The sequence below is a fragment of the Vitis vinifera genome, chromosome 9 (assembly GCF_030704535.1).
Source record: "Vitis vinifera cultivar Pinot Noir 40024 chromosome 9, ASM3070453v1".
NCBI classification, from domain to species: Eukaryota; Viridiplantae; Streptophyta; class Magnoliopsida; order Vitales; family Vitaceae; genus Vitis; species Vitis vinifera.
The window spans coordinates 5,514,846-5,531,673 of record NC_081813.1 but is presented as its reverse complement, the minus strand read 5'-3'; the positions used below and the strand labels follow the sequence as shown (position 1 = coordinate 5,531,673).

General features: G+C 35.9%; 1 protein-coding gene across 4 annotated transcripts in view; it reads right to left on the bottom strand.

The window, feature by feature from the left end:
- Positions 1-16,828, bottom strand: part of LOC104880252 (protein ANTI-SILENCING 1) — a 32,447-nt gene that overhangs the window by 4,340 nt on the left and 11,279 nt on the right. For 2 of the 4 annotated variants that reach the window (XR_002030889.2, XR_002030888.2), the window contains exons 2-8: positions 13,485-13,890; positions 11,182-11,350; positions 10,311-10,801; positions 9,916-9,942; positions 9,130-9,222; positions 7,310-7,388; positions 7,119-7,162 (exon numbers count right to left, since the gene is read on the bottom strand). Coding sequence is in view for 2 of the 4 variants with exons in the window: in XM_010656423.3 (XP_010654725.1) it covers positions 7,072-7,162; positions 7,310-7,388; positions 9,130-9,222; positions 9,916-9,942; positions 10,311-10,801; positions 11,182-11,350; positions 13,485-13,835 (1,301 nt within the window). In the remaining 2 variants the exon portion in view is untranslated. Of the gene's footprint in view, positions 1-7,071; positions 7,163-7,309; positions 7,389-9,129; positions 9,223-9,915; positions 9,943-10,310; positions 10,802-11,181; positions 11,351-13,484; positions 13,891-16,828 lie in introns of all 4 variants that reach the window. The other 2 variants (XM_010656423.3, XM_010656424.3) reach the window with 1 other exon arrangement.

Genomic DNA, 16,828 nt, shown 5'->3' with positions numbered 1-16,828 from the left:
TTGACATTCTAATAGCTTAGCTAAGTTTAGCTGCTATCTAGGAATGCCGACGGAGGGCTTCGAAGGGGAAATCTTGTTTTTTCTTAAAAGAATGAAAGAGAGAAAACTTCAAAAAGGAAAGTTGAATAGTAGAAAAAGGAGAAAATTGGAGTCGTCAAAATTTGAAAGAGAATTGAGAAAGTTGGAATGGACAGTGAACTATCTTGGAGGAAGAGGAGAAGGGGGGGAGGAGTACGAGCAGCACTAAATGAAGCTCTGTTTGCTTACTTGGAATGTAAGAGGGGCCAATAATTGCGACAAGAGGAAGGTGATCAAAGCTTTGATAAAGAAAAATAGGGTGGATCTGGTTTGCCTACAGGAAACCAAGATTTAGGAAATGTCAATGGGGCATTGTTCGTAGTTTAGGAGTGGGTAGATTCGTTGAATGGGGGGAGCTGTAGATTCAAGGGGCGCAACTGGAAGTATAGTGGTGTTTTGGGATAACAGGGTGTTGGAGTTGGTTGATCTTCAAAAAGGTTTGTTCTCTATTTCATGCACTTTTAAGAGCTGCGAGGATGGTTTTACATGGACGTTTATAGGGGTTTATGGCCCAACACTGAGGAAGAAGAGGGAGAGTTTTTGGGAGGAGTTGGGGGGCCATTAAGGGGCGCTTTGGAATGGGCCGTGGTGTGTTGTAAGGGATTTTAATGCTATTCTAAGTCCGGAAGAGCACAGCAGAGGAGGAAGCTTGAATTCAAACATGAGAAGGTTCTCAGAAGTTATAGAAGATCTAGAGTTAAAGGATCTGCCTATGGTTGGGGGCCCTTTTACTTGGACTAGAGGAGTGAATAACCAGTTTTTTTCAAGGCTAGATCTTTTTTGGTTAATGAGGGGTGGGACAGTCATTTTGGAGATGCGAGGCAGTTTGTTCTACCAAGACCCGTGTCCGATCACTTTCCACTTCTTATGGACGGAGGGGGCCTAAGAAAAGGCCTTCCCTGTTTAGATTTGAGAATGTGGCTGAAAGTGGAAGGTGTTAAGGACCTATTGAAGTATTGGTGGGAGGAAGGTAGCTTCAGTGGATCACCAAGTTTTATCTTGGCCGAAAAACTAAAATTTCTGAAGGCTAAGCTGAAGGAGTGGAATAGAAACACCTTTGCAAGGGTTGAATATAGAAATAATTTGGCTTTAGAGCAGATGGAGTATTGGGATGCAAAGGAGAAAATCAGCAGACTGTCGTTGGAAGAGCTGGAAGCTAGAAATAAAGCGAGGGAAGACTATAAAAAATGGGTCTTACTTGAAGAAATCATGTGGAGGCAAAAATCTAGGGAAGTGTGGCTGAAAGAGGGGGATAGAAATACCGGTTTTTTCCACAAGATGGCCAATGCTCACAGGAGGAGGAATAATGTGGACAGAATTAAGATTAATGGAGCCTGGCTTACGGAGGAGAATGGAATTAGGAAAGGGATTGCCAATGTTTTTAGGTTGTTGCTGTCTAATCCGGGGGAATGACGCCCTTCTGTTTCCGGGCTACAGTTTGAGACGTTGGAGCCTTTGGACGCTAGTGCATTGGAGACTCCTTTTACTGAAGAGGAGGTCTTCGATGCTCTATTTGGCTATAATGGGGATAAAGCCCCGAGGCCAGATGGATTCTCTATGGCCTTTTGGCAATTTGCTTGGGATTTCGTGAAGGCTGATGTGATGTGTTTCTTCAAGGAATTCTACGAAAATGATAAATTTGTTAAAAGCCTAAATGCAACTTTTATGGTCCTAATTCCAAAAAAAGCAAGGGTTGAAGCTTTAGGGGATTTTAGGCTATAAGCTTGATGGGAAGCTTGTACAAGTGGCTAGCCAAGGTCTTAGCCAATAGGCTAAAAAAGGTGGTTGGAAAGGTGGTCTCCAAGTCTCAAGGGGCGTTTGTGGAAGGTAGACAAATCCTAGATGCAGTGTTGATAGCTAATGAAGCCATTGATTCGGTCTTCAAGAACAATGAGAGTGGCATTTTGTGCAAACTGGATATAGAGAAGGCGTATGATAAAGTGGACTGGACTTTTATTCTCACAATTATGCAGAAAATGGGTTTTGGGGAAAAATGGATCAGGTGAATTAAGTAGTGTATATCCACTGCAAGTTTCTCCGTGTTGGTCAATGGAACCCTTACGGGCTTCTTCCAAAGTTCCAGGGGTTTGAGACAGGGCGATCCCCTTTCCCCCTACCTCTTTGTGATAGCTATGGAGGTCTTTAGTGCTTTCCTCAAAAGGGCCATAGAGGGAGATTTCTTATCAGGTTGTAGGGTGAAGGGTAGGAGTGAAGAAGGGGTCCTAATTTCCCACTTGTTGTTTGCTGATGATACTCTGGTGTTCTGTAAACCTTCACAAGATCAGTTTACTTATCTCAATTGGTTACTTATGTGGTTTGAGGCTGTTTCGGGTTTGAGAATAAATTTGGAAAAAAGTGAACTCATTCCAGTAGGGAGGGTAGAGAATATGGATGATCTTGCTTAGGAATTTGGTTGTAGTTTGGGAAGTCTTCCAACCACCTATTTGGGGATGCCCTTGGGTGCTCCTTTTAAGTCAGTTACAGTTTGGAATGGTGTGGAAGACCGCTTCCGAAGGAGGTTAGCCATGTGGAAGAGACAATATCTATCCAAAGGAGGAAGGGCGACTCTTATTCGAAGCACGTTATCGAATTTATCCATCTATCTAATGTCATTGTTGTGCTTACCAAGCTCAGTTAGATGGAGATTAGAGAAAATCCAAAGGGACTTCCTTTGGGGTGGGGGCAATTTGGAGCGAAAGCCTCATTTAGTAAGATGGGAGTTGGTGTGTTTAAGTAAGTCGAAATGAGGTTTGAGGGTCAAATGCCTTTCCCTTCTCAACAAGGCACTTCTTGCTAAATGGAATTGGCATTTCGCAAATGAGAGAGGTTTTGTGGAATCAAGTGATTAGAAGGAAGTATGGAGAAGATAGAGGGGGTTGGTGCTCTCGGGAAGTGAGAGAGGCTCATGGTATGGGGTTGTGGAAGGAATAAGGATGGATTGGAAGTTGGTGAGCAATAGGATGGTTTTCACAGTTGGTAATGGGAGAATGGTGAGATTTTGGAGGGATAAATGGTGTGGGGATTCTCCTCTATGTATGTCCTTTCCTTCTCTTTAAGCTTTGACTATTGAGAAGGAAGCGTGGGTGGCAGATATTTGGGACCCCTTGGTTGAGAAGGGTTGGGGGGTTGGAACCCCTGTTTTTTAAGAGCGTTCAATGATTGGAAGGTAGAGGCGGCGGAAAGATTTTTGGAAAGGCTACAGGGTAAGAGAGTTATTGAGGATGTGGAGGATATGGTGTCCTGGACTGAAACCAAGAGTGGTAAATTCTCGGTCAAGTCTCTCTATGTAGCCCTTGACGCGGGTGGTTCATCTTTGTTTCCTTCAAGCTATATTTAAAATGTGAATGTGCAACCTAAGATTAGTTTCTTTGCATGGGAGGCTACGTGGGGCAAAGCCTTAACCTTGGATATGGTCCAAAAAAGAGGACGAGCATTGGCAAATAGATGCTTTATGTGTCTTGAGAAAGAGGAGAACATAAACCATCTTCTCTTTCATTGTTCAAGAAGAAGGGTGTTATGGTATCTACTTTTTACTTTATTTGGGGTGTCTTGGGTCTTGCCTTCTTCAGTTAGAGAGACCCTTCTAAGTTGGAATGGTTTTTTCCTGGGCAAAAAACACAAGGCGTGGAGAGCTGCTCCTCTTCACATTTTCTGGACGGTTTGGAAGGTAAGGAATAGATTGGCTTTCAAGGATGATTCGTTGTCAATTCAGAAATTGAAACACTCTTTTATCCTTACTTTTTGATCTGAGACTAAGTTGTTCATAGATAATTGCCCTCTAACTATAGCTAATTTTATTGATTGATTGGGTTCTAAGTAGGTTTGTGGTGTTGGGCTATCTTTGTTTTTTTGGTCTTGTTGAAGGACCCGTATAGGTATTGTATACTTTGAGTCGCTTTTTTAGCGTCTCTTTTATATATGAAATCTTTTTTACTTATCAAAAAAATAAATAAATAAATAAGGGATAACCTCATTTGGCTAAGGCACCAAGCACTTGAGATCAGTCAAGCATTGTAAGGTGTTCTAGTGTAATAAAAAATTCATTTCTTCAAGTATTGCCTTTGTTGCGCATCCTATCTTTCAAGTCGAGTAGCATTGCTTGCTTAGCATAATAACTAAGGATTGGGGAAAGGCTAACTTAGCAACGTTAGCTTAGGAAAGGCCTAAGCCCATGACATCAAGCTCCTACCTTCATTCCACAAGCTTTGCATATGCATACCTATTCTCATTCATCTTTAGGATCATTTACTTTTGTCACTTTCCTCCCTAATCTTTATTCTCCGAGTCTTTTGTGTCTAGTAGTGTACCCCTTTTGTGATGTCCATAAGACAAGACTTCATCAATATGACATTTTTTGATATATGACAGAGACAAGCTGCAGGCTATAAGAGTCAAAACATCTCCACCTTCCTTTTACCATCACAATATACAAAATCATAAATTCTCTTCTTATCAAACTCAACAATTGTTGTGGGATCACAACATCTCTACCCCTTTTTTCATTATGATAACCTAAAACTATGTAACATATTCCCTCCTAATCAAACTTGCTCAATTAAGAAATTAAGCACCAAGAAGTAGCCAATATATCCAAAAATTTTAAAGCGACTTTGTGTAGGCTTTACACTCCACAACTTTTTAACAAATGAAACAAACCTTGACTTTGTTTGTGGTAGCTTACTAATTACATGAGTTGTATTCCTCGTATATTCAAACCAAAAGCTACTTGACACATTCATGGTTGGTAGCGTACTCTGACATATTTTTACAAGGATGTTCATTCTTCCTTAGTCATGCCATCCCACTCTGGGGTGCTTCAGCCAATCTATTGTCATATCATTTTATAGTCTCCCAAATATCTCGAGTATTCATCTGACGTATATTATACCCCTTTATCTATAAGTGAGCATCTAATCTTCCTTTTATTTGACTTTTGTTTTAAAACCTACACAAAATACATGCCTCAAGCAAATCAACAATGAAGGTCAACAAGTGCATCTGATTAAGAGATGTTTTACTAAACTAAATACATCAATATAGATAGATTCTAGGGTCCTTTAGCTTTGAAACTTAATTCTTCATATGGAAGTTGATGCAATTTAAGATACTGACACCAAAACAATATTTCATGGATACAGTTGAAGAAAAATCCTTCAAAATTTATGCATATCACAAATTTGTACTGTGTTTTTCATGTCTTGTCTATGTATGCCAATTTTGCTGACATCAATGAACTTTAATTGGCTTCCATATGCCATAAACACACATAACTGCTTGAGGCAATCAGTTGTAATACTAATAAAAATTCTTTCTCTATCTTAAACACATGGTAAACAATCTAAAAAGGCAGTTGATGAACTCTAAACTCAGGAATACTCACTAACTTGTTAACATGAACAATTAGAAGCAGTTATACTCAAAGACACTAAACTTTTCCTTATCACTTGTCATGTGATTGGAACATCCAAAATCAAGTACCAGTCATCACTGTAGTTGATTGCTTCAATCTTAGATATTGCTACTGTGACAATGAAAGCTTTTATGTCATGTATAGTGCAATAACAATATGGTTGAAGTCATCCACACACAAGTACACGAGGTTTTCACATGGTTCAATTAATTCTAAATCATTTCACAGTACCATAAATAATATTATAGATAAAAGAAAAAAAAAACAGAAACAAACCCCAAGCTCTAAAACATATTATGTTTCCCAGCTCCTAGTATCTATACCATGAACCCAAGCCTTGCTTCACTAGGTGTATCTCACTCTTCTTCACATCTCTACCTACCCACCGTAGATTTAACATATCCATTTCAATCTTATGAATTTCTCTATCCATGACCTACAATATTTATAGGGATATTTGTAGCAATTCCTAATTCTAAGGGAAAAAGTCTCTCATCAATATCTACTAAAAATTTAAATTTTGCATAAAGAAATACCAAATGAGATATTCCTTTTTGGGTAAATTGTTGCCAATTGTTTCAAATTCCCCTTAGAGTCAATTTCAATGTCCTTGATATTTTCTTAATAAAAATTTTTGTAAAGATGATTTCCTATTTTTATAGAGGAATTATCCCATTATGACATTTCTTATAGAAATATGTTTTATTTTTATAACTAAACACAAAAATTATAGGGAGAGATTTTGATTGAAAGAAGGTTTTTTTTTTCTTTTTTCTATTTTTCAGCTTCAAGTTGAACCACATAATTGTATGATTGTGTTTTCCATTTTCATTTTCTTATTGCTATTATTTATTTATTATTTTTGTGTGGTTTCTTGCAGGAAACTGCTATCAAAGGTAAGATTGTTCAACTTAAAATAACAATAAAATAGAGTCAAGAAATTTGATGAAAGTAGCGGTTTCAATATATGGAAGTAATGGTTCAATAGAGGTTTATCTAAAGCATTGAATGGTAGGGATGCTCCAACGTCAGGGATGTCTAATGAAGAGAATGATGAATATATGGAGAAAGCCCACATCACTACTAATTGCCAAATTATAATTGAAGCTTGAAAGATTGATGAGAGAAGGGTGACACTTTTGAGGAAATAGGGTTTGAAGAAACTACACCCAAAACACACCTAATGAAACAACCAAACAAGGCATAGGGCACTCAATCCCAGACCTGCTCATCTCATAGCATCATTTAGGAGAGCAACAGGGTGCCATGAACAGTAACCATGTTCCCTTTAATACAGGGCTGTAATGAGTCATTACATCTGACCTTGGAGGTTCTGGATTTTTATGACCATGGCAGTGCTTAGGTGGCAACTAACAACAAAGGGCATTGCTATGGATGTCCCTAGAGGGCAGTGAAGGTTAATGCTGGTTTTCTCATAAACTTCATCTTCTTATTTAAACGCTAGGTATTATAAACACTGATCCCTGCAATAGGAGAAACTAAATTTCATTCATACTGAATATGCATTAATGGAGGAAAAAAGAGAAAGCTTTAATTAAACAACACAAAATGCAACCAAATACCTTCCATCTGCCAGCATTAAACATTTTGCATTTAACTGAGATATTACCATATCAGCTGTAGCTTTCAACTTGAATATAACAAAAGCTTTGCCTGTTAGCACATAAGAGAATCAATTTGGATGCCTGCTTTGACCTTCTAAAGCAAATGAATCAAAAGACAAAGATCGATTACCAATTAAGGAATATAATTGTTTGATTAGCATACAGAGAACAACAGAGCCACAACAAAATACCATACCATTGTGTGGGCTAGAAAAAGTGCCGCACTGTATCATCTTCGCAGTGGCCCTTACATTAAAAGCATGCCATACCAGATCCTAAGGAGAAAAACGAACAGAAGCAATGAGATCATTGGGACTACACCATATGACCATGTTCCCTAGTCTAATATATGCTGCTCGATCTAGGCCACAACTAGCAATAGTGGTCAATATGAGGTAAAGGTTTGATTGTTATATATATAGAAAAATAAAATCCCACATTCCACCAGTTAGCTTCCAAACTAAATTTAAGTTTCAAGCTTTGGACAAATCCATGACGACATACTTTTCATGCTATAGATGGGAATCTGTGTGTGTGTGTGGTTGAGAAAAGGGAAATTGTAAGAAAGGAATGAAAGATTAAACCTAAAAAGCACAATATCAAAATATGGTAGCTGGAAGTTCCAATCTGATGAGGCTACACAGAATCTAATGCTTTAATGGATCAAGGCTCCAAAATAAATTTCTGTTGTAAAACTTTTGAAGTTGGAATCTTTTCTAACACATGCCATCAACATAACGCAATAATAACAAGAACATATATGGTATTACTTAAAATGTACAGGTGCTAGTCAAGCATGCCTTGTTGGTCTATAACCTAGGAAGTTAAGCTTTTAGGTCAATTAATAGCTTAACATGGTATTGGAGCTCTGGCCAATTAGAGGCCTCGAGTTCAAGTCTTTTAATTTGTTTATTTTCCCCTCTATTTATATATTCGTCCACAATTTCTTATATGCCTACTATGATTTTCCCACATAAAGCAACAATAACAAGACCATATGCAGTATTGCTTAGGATGTACAGTGTGTTAGTCTGGTATACATTATTGGTCTACAACCTACCGGTTTAAGTTTTTAGTCAATAGGTAGTTTAATGCAGTACTAGAGCTCCAGTTAAGATGCCTTGAGTTCAAGTCTTTCAATCTGCTTATTCTGCATTATTTATCTATCTATTTGAGTGAAGTTTCTGAGTGATAAAAAATATGTTGGTTTCTTGTTTTCTTAGATAGTGTTTGTTTTTTGACTGAATAGAAAAAATCAAAATATATATGATTTTCCCACATAAAGCAACAATAACAAGACCATATGCAGTATTGCTTAGAATGTACAGGGTATTAGTCTGGTATACATTGTTGGTCTACAACCTACCAGTTTAAGTTTTTAGTCAATAGGTAGTTTAATGCCGTACTAGAGCTCCAGTTAAGATGCCTTGAGTTCAAGTCTTTCAATCTGCTTATTCTCCATCTATCTATCTATTTATCCATAACTTCTAATCTGCCTACTATGACTTGCCCACAAAGGTTAATTGGTAGCTTAAAGCAGGAGAACTTACAAATTTCAGTGTCATATAAATATTAATCAATTCACAAAAAATAAATCAAGTTTGCAAGAATTCAACAAGAAGGCATGTTTGAAGCTTCAACTTGCATTATGAGGTGTAACAAGAACTTCAACAAATCAAAAATATAGGTGCATAATCAAGTTCAACACAGTGACCATGGAGTTAAACAGAAAAAATCAGTAAGTGTATTAAGATAATGTGCAAGAGATTTTTCCAACCTAATTGGTAATAGAGAAATAAATAGTCTATTTTAGTTCTATTCAGAACTGAGATTGCATTGTCGACATATTTGGGAACTTTGTTTTCTATGATGCTTACTCATCTCAAATTGACAAAAAAAAAATGTTTGAAAAATAATGGCCACATAAAGCAAAGGTACAGAATGAAGATTTCCCAACTGAGAATGAAAATTCCATAGCAAAACAGGTTTATCAAATTTAAGGGGTATCTTACATACCTCGACCTCTGATGAAGTATAGGATCGATCTAGATTTTCTAGTAAAACCAGGGTGCCTTGTTCATGAGCCCTTTGTATTCTTTTATCCCAGGGCTTTAATCAAAAAGGAAAAGAGATAGTTAGGAGTTAATACTAATGGATAAAGAAAAGCATGTCAAAGAATATTCCAGACAGAAATCATGCAATCAAATCCTTAGTTGACTTAATAAAAGAGTTGGAGAAATTCTAGAATAAATTTCTGCAGATACTTGTGAAAATTTTTCACTTCGAATAGTATTGTCCTTACTTGAGGAAACTATCCAGTACCTCATTGTACCACATAGCACGCTGATGTGGTACAACCACCTATTCATCTTTTGTCATCTCATTGAGATCTAGTTGACAGTAAGAATAAATAAAATGGTCAATTATCTCATTAAAAAGGAAACTTCAAAATTCATTTCTTTAACAGTTAAAACCTTTCCTTAATCATTTTTATATCCAAAGGACTTTTTCTTTTCAGTTTTGCAACACATGCAGATGCTCCTTGCTGACTGCAAACTCTTATATAAAAGACTAGAAAAAATTTTATGCATTAAAAAATATTCCATTTTATCTTGCATTTTGTTACTTCAAACTTTGCCTTATTATTCTTCTACTTTCTCCGACTTTATTTTTTCTCTAGCACCAGAAGCCTTTTGGTTTATTTTGCAAGCCTCCTGGGGAAAGGTAGTCTCATTGTTGGTTTTGAGCACGATCAGGCGATGAAGGGGAATTCCACTGTAAGATTAAAGAATGGCTACTCACTAGTTCTTTGAACCAACTCCTCCTGTCCTGCAAGAATTAAAAGACAAGATTTCAAAATAAAGGTCAGTCATAAAAATGCAACTAGCAATTTGAAGTAACAATTTGTGCACAACCACAAATCTGCTTGTGCAATAGTCCTCTTAGTCTAATAATTTGTTTCAGGAGAAAAGGAGATATATAATGTTTCAAGGTAAAGACAGGGGAATCCCATTCCCTAATAACACATCTGTGTATGTGATATTAGATTTTCTTAAATTATAAAAGCAAATATAAAAACTTTGCCACTTGAAGACATACAACATTTGACTGTTTAATACTTTCAAGTAGTCTGGAATCGAACTTGTGACAAACTGATTGTGGAAGAAGAGAAATTATCTTAAATCATCAAAACTTACAGCATCCAGCCTCCTAGTATCATCCATGGATCCAGTGCGAGCTTTGATGCCCTCATTCTGTGCAGGTTGTGAAGCTGCCTTATCAGGAATTGTGATAGCTTTCTCATCAAATTTCACCTTTTTAGGGCGTGCCCTATTCTGGCTAGTTGAATCTTTGGGATTCAGATTTTTTTCTTCATGTTTAGGTAATCCTGGAAGAGACACAGTTAACTTCTCAGGGTCCCTTTTAGAAGCAATTCGCAATGGCAGCAAAGTTCTCATGTTACTTCTCTCCTCTAGTTCTGATGGAGGAGAGGTATTGGGCCCAAGTCCTGGCAACTCTTTTTCAGTACTGAGTAGAAGCTTTCTCTTCTTAAGAGGCCACATGTCTAATGTACTCATATCTGATTTGGAAGTTGAATCAATTGTTTGAGTCCTGACCTCCAAATTTGCTTTGATATTGCGAGGATTAAGTAGCTTTTGGTCCTTTTTCCTGTTGAAAAAGTATTCCACTGCAATGCATATAAATGGTTGAAAAGCACAAAAAAGATAGAACTTCCATATAAATAGTTGAAAGGTTAGTCCATTAGAGTTTGTTTGACTGCGCTAACTGTAGCAGAATATTTGCGAGATGTTAATGTAATTCTATTTATTCTTTTACACACGCTATCACACATAAATAGATATAGATATATTCAACAGTAAGCAGGACACCATTGCAAGGGACCAACAATTGATCTGAAATATTTATGAGAAAAGATGTAGATGCCTAAAGGGGCAGTACAGTCAAAATGTGAATCTAAGCAGTAATCCTTTATTTTTCGAGGAAAAAAAAAACACATTCATGATGGTACCTGGTAAATGAGAAAATAAAATAAAGCTTAAAACAGACCTTTAATTCCATCTATTAGATCTGCAAAATTATCTGAAATTTTGAGGCTCCCAATGTCAAAGGTACGATAAAAAATGTAATCGGCCTCTCTTAGTTCTACTTGAGACACTCGAGGATTTCTCTTGTCATTAGATGTGCAGACAACTTTGCATTTTCCACCCAGAGCTTCCTGAAATGAATAAAACATAAAGAAAATACATTTTGACATAACCCTGAAGAGACTTTTGTCAAGTATTCTACAAGTATAAAGGAGTTGCAACCTACATGAAAGGAAAAAAACCCTACCTAGGTCCCATTTACTAGCAAAGAAAACTTAGATAGATATATGCAAAATCAAATCCCGACTAATAGTAGGATTATTGTTTCTCCATCAAATTCTCTAACGAATATTCTGTTAGAACAAGATCTACGCATAGTCATCTAACATTCAATTGGCACACATGTAGACTTCCTCTATTAATTGTACACATTCAACATTCCATATTGTCAACCTTATACCTAGCGATAAATTTTTTTTTTATATGTAAGATTTTTTATTTGTTAAGGTAGGAGGTCTTTGCTAGGATTCCAACTTGAAACCTCCTACAACCCCACCAATGATAAATTGAAATGAATTTCCAACCTATTATTGAGGATTGGATCATCTTAGAACAAATCCAAGGTTTTATTCAGTTTTTGGAAGAAGAAAGGGAAAAGGTAAAGATAAAAGGAAAGGAAAGAGAAAAGGAAGAAAATAAAAATAAGAAGTTGTCTATAAATTTATCCTCCAATCTCTTCCTAATTTTCCTTAATATATGTATTTAAGAGGGAATTATTTAGTTTTGCATCAAAAATAATAAATTTATTGACATAAACTCAAAGGCAGAAAGAAGGATGTCACACTATACAACTCGAGGGGGTTAAAAAGTCCCCTACAAAAGATGTCAATTCACAAATCTATAACTTGATTCCCTAAATGCTGCCCAAGCTAAAGAGATCTCGAGTCACCAACAATATCTACAAGTTAGTGAAGACACCTATCAAACTCACATGGATTATTTTCTTCTTATACTCACAAAATAATAAGTGCAAAATCACCTTCATCTAGAGATTGGAGAGAATCATCATCCTCACCTGCTGCAAACCATCTAAAAATGCTAAAATCTCTATTTCAATGGACAAACCTTTTCATGCATATCCTGGAAAAATGTACCATAATGTTCTCTAACCACACTTCCCATCCCTAACCATCTTGGGTCACCTACAAAACATCCATTAAAGTTAACTTTAATAAATCTAATAGAAGTAGCTTTTACTCTAAAAGGAACTCCTCGATAGTCCTCTTAGACCTACAAAACAGGTTCTAGTTTAGCAGCATCAAGCACAAAGGATTCCAAAAGAGGCTTCAGTTATAGAAGTCAAAAGAGAAGAAAGGACATTAACCAAGTCAGGGATGCCCTCCACATTAATTCATCCATCCTAAAAAATTCTAGCATTCCTCTCCTCCCAAATAACTCAAATTAAAGTGAGAGTAGTTAAATGCCACATAACCTTGTCTCTAGTAAGCCTCCCAAAGCTGCCTAAGAAGATGACTTCATAAATGTCACTCATTTAGGGGAACAGTCCATCAAAACCCCAAAGATACTAGGTAATGAAGGAAGAGGTGATCAACATATAACACAATGATTTGAGCTGAGAGCTTTATAAGATCTCATCTGCAACAAATTATTAGCATTGACCTTCTTATCAACCACAAATCATACAAAGGTCTTCACCTTCCATACAGCTTTAGATTTCCAAATGAAGTCAACTAGAAAGAAAGGGACTTGGTTCTCAAATTAAGAAAGCAAAAAAGAAATAATCTTACGAAGAACAAGTCTGAGTCAGTTACTTTTATGTTAATAACAATATTATCATATTCAAATTTTGTAAACTCATTTAACAAATTTAGAAGAGTAGACTTGCAACTTCATATTCTTTAGCACCTTGATGCATTTATTTTTTATTTTTTTAGGTGGGGGTTAGTGGTGTTGTAAGATCAAATACTCAATGATAAATATCATCTGAAGAAAGCTTCTCAATAAATATTGTATATAACCCTACCACTTTCTATCTCACCTAATAAATCCTTGAAGGAAATCTTCATATTATATTTATCTCTTGAAAAAAAAAAAATCCACCAGGTTCCAATTGAATTCTTTCAAGAGGACAAATTTTCAGCAATATTGGCAAAATACAAATACATGAGCATCAAAATAGGTAACAGGTTTGAATCAATGGAAAACATAATTTTAAAAAGGATGTGAAAACTAAGTCAAATTTACCAGAGCATTGATATTGGAAATGCCTTTACCCTCCCCAGAAGCTAAAAATATCTCATTCCAGTGTGGTACATCATCTCCCAAGTGTCTGCGTATATCAACAGGACGAAAGAACCACACAATTTTCACTTTCTTTTCTCGGGTCGGTGTCTCCCATATTCTTACAAGCTTACCAATATAGGTTTCAAGTTGACCAGTTTGATACAAATATACACAATCATAAAGAGAGTACTCCACACCATCGTAAGTAAATGACTCGTAAAACTGGAGATCTCTATTCTTTCCACCCATTCCACTCTTAATGCCCCACTTAAAGTCATAACTATGTTCATTAGCTCTGCTGGGATGCGACATAGTGTATATGTCACCAAATAGAGACTCTCAGCCGGTAATTGTCAAAAACCTAGAACTGAAAAACAATAACAAATTAATTTATGATACAGGATAAAAACAACAGAAGAAATAGTACATTGAAAATTCTAGTCAGACAAAAATTGGTAACAGTTAAGCTAGGCAATGTTTGAGAAAAGCCATAAAGGACTAATGCAAGAAAAATATAGAATACTGCAAATTAAGACATCAAGGTGAAGTTTACATATAAGTAATCAGAAGATGCATGAGACTTATCCAACCAATCTCACACAACCTCAGTCATACAAAACAACATAGTAGCATTAGAGATCCTAATCTCTGTTATCACAGAAATCTTCCTCAGGGAACAAAAACTAAACCAGCAGCAGAGAACAATTTTTGCCATAGAAGAACAGGCACTGAGAAATCCAAGAGATGATCACAAATTCTGCCATTCCTCCTTAAAAGAGATAATGGATTGGGAGAGACAGCTTCTTTATCCTACCTAGATTCAATCAATGTTTTAAATGGCCAAATGCAGTCTTGAGGCATTTTGCCCAAATGAGGTGAGACATAAGCCTCAAGGTAGAGAACAAGGTGAAAGTCTTAATTATTTGTTATTGTTAATAGTTCCTAATTTAGTTCATTTTTCTTTCTTCTAAAATCTAGCTTCCAAACATTAAAACTTGAAAAAATCTCAAGTTCCTAGTAACCAGTCCCTCCTTCTACACAATAGTACAGCAGGCATCACTTTGAAATCATTGTTTTAACTCAGATTTGGCATCACTTTGAAATCATTGTTTTAACTCAGATTTGGTATTAAAAAGTGTTCTTAATTTTAATTCTTTGTATAGACATTGCCTGATCAGATCCTAGAGCATGAACTAAAATAAGCTATTAAGGTCATACTTCTTCATAATCATTAAAGTTTTGCACACTGCAATGTTATGTAGTTTAGGTCAAGATTGTTTTGTAATGGTGTTGAAGAGTTTGAACATGAGGTTCAGTATGTCCCTCCTTCTACACAATAGTACAGCAGGCATCACTTTGAAATCATTGTTTTAACTCAGATTTGGTATTAAAAAGTGTTCTTAATTTTAATTCTTTGTATAGACATTGCCTGATCAGATCCTAGAGCATGAACTAAAATAAGCTATTAAGGTCATACTTCTTCATACTGAACCTCATGTTCAAACTCTTCAACACCATTACAAAACAATCTTGACCTAAACTACATAACATTGCAGTGTGCAAAACTTTAATGATTATTGGTCCTAAGGAATGTAAAGAAACAAATAATCAAAGTTAGTATTGAAAAGTGTCTCAAACTTCCTTTTGAACCTATTGTACTTGTAAGGAATTATACTATTATCATAAAAGAAGTGTATCATGATGAGATTTTGTATAGAAACAAGTTTACCACTATATAAAAACTCCTATAAATGCAAAAAGAATATAGAAAGAGACTTTGATAAAATGATAAGTTCTTCTGTGTGCAACTTGGAATTTTAGGATTTGAGAGCTTTAGGATTGTAATTATTCTTTTGAGTATAGTAAATTGGTTTTCTCTCTTCTTGTGGATGTAGGTACATTATCAAACCATGTTAAATCATGTGTTCTCATTTGACTGTTGCTCGCTTGCTTCTGCATAATAGATAATTTCAAAGCTAACATAGTGTCTAAGTCTAGGTACAGAATAGTTTTCTAGGAATAACTTTCCCTATGGCAATGATGAATGAAGGATCTACTCATTCAACAAGGAATTCACAAGGCACTACAAGGCAAGTTGAACAAGTCTAAATATGACAAATGAGTTGTTTGAAAGATATATGAGAAAGCCAATAGTGCTATCCATCTAAATCTCTCTAATGAGGTAATACATAATGTGAATTTAACATATGAAGAAACAACCGAAGATATTTGGAACAATTTGGAGCAATTGCACGGGGCAAAAAACTTGTCAAACAAGTTATATGTGTAAAGGGAGATGTATGGTCTAATATGACAAAAAAAAAACAGTTATACTAGAACACTTGAATAATTTCAACTGATTGACTTCACAATTGTTGCAATTCAGGGCAATGTTTGAAAAAAGGACAGAGACTTTGTTGTTTTTAGCATTGCTTCCTCTATCATATGACAATCTAGTAATAACCCTACATACAGTAAAGAGACTTTGGAGTTTGATCACATTACTAGACCATTTATTATCATATAAAAAAAAGAATAGAACTTTTGAAACAAAATAGTAAGCAAATGCTTGGTGGCAAAGTTAAAAGAGAATAAGTGAATAGGTCATTGTTGGAGAATACATGTGATTCGACTTCAGTGTACAGATGTAGAAATTATGGAGATATTAGAGTAGTTTCCTGATTGTAATTTTTATGTAATAGTTAGGTTCTCCTCAAATTTGTTGGGATTGATATGATTGTCAAACTCTCCTTAAATGGGTTGTTATTTTGTATGGCTATTCCCTTCGTCTCTTAAGTGTCGCCAAAGGTGGGCTTCTTTGCATGGGACACTACTAGGAATAAGGTTTTAACCTTGGATCACATTTAAAGGAAAGGGTGGTCTTTGGGTGAATAGACGCTTCAATTGTCTTACAGAGAAAAAATTCATTCATCACATCCTCTACCACTATGATAAGGCAAGGGTCTTATGGCATTTATTGCTTTCTCTGTCTAGTGTGTCGTGGGTGCTCCCCTCATTAGTAAGATAGACACTTTTAGGATGACACGGTTCTTTCATGGGTAAAAATAAAAGAAAGGTATGAAAATTTGTTCCCTTATGCCTTTTCTAGACAATTTGGAAGGAAAGAATCAATAGGTCATTTGAAAATGAGAGGCATTTTGTTCAATGGCTAAAATTTTCTTTCCTTTATAATGTTGGGGCATGGTCTAAGTTCTTTATAGCTTCAAGTCCTTCTTACACTATAGATTTTGTGAACTAGTCAAGCTCTAGTTGAGAAGGTGCTTATTTTTTTCAGTTTATTTTTT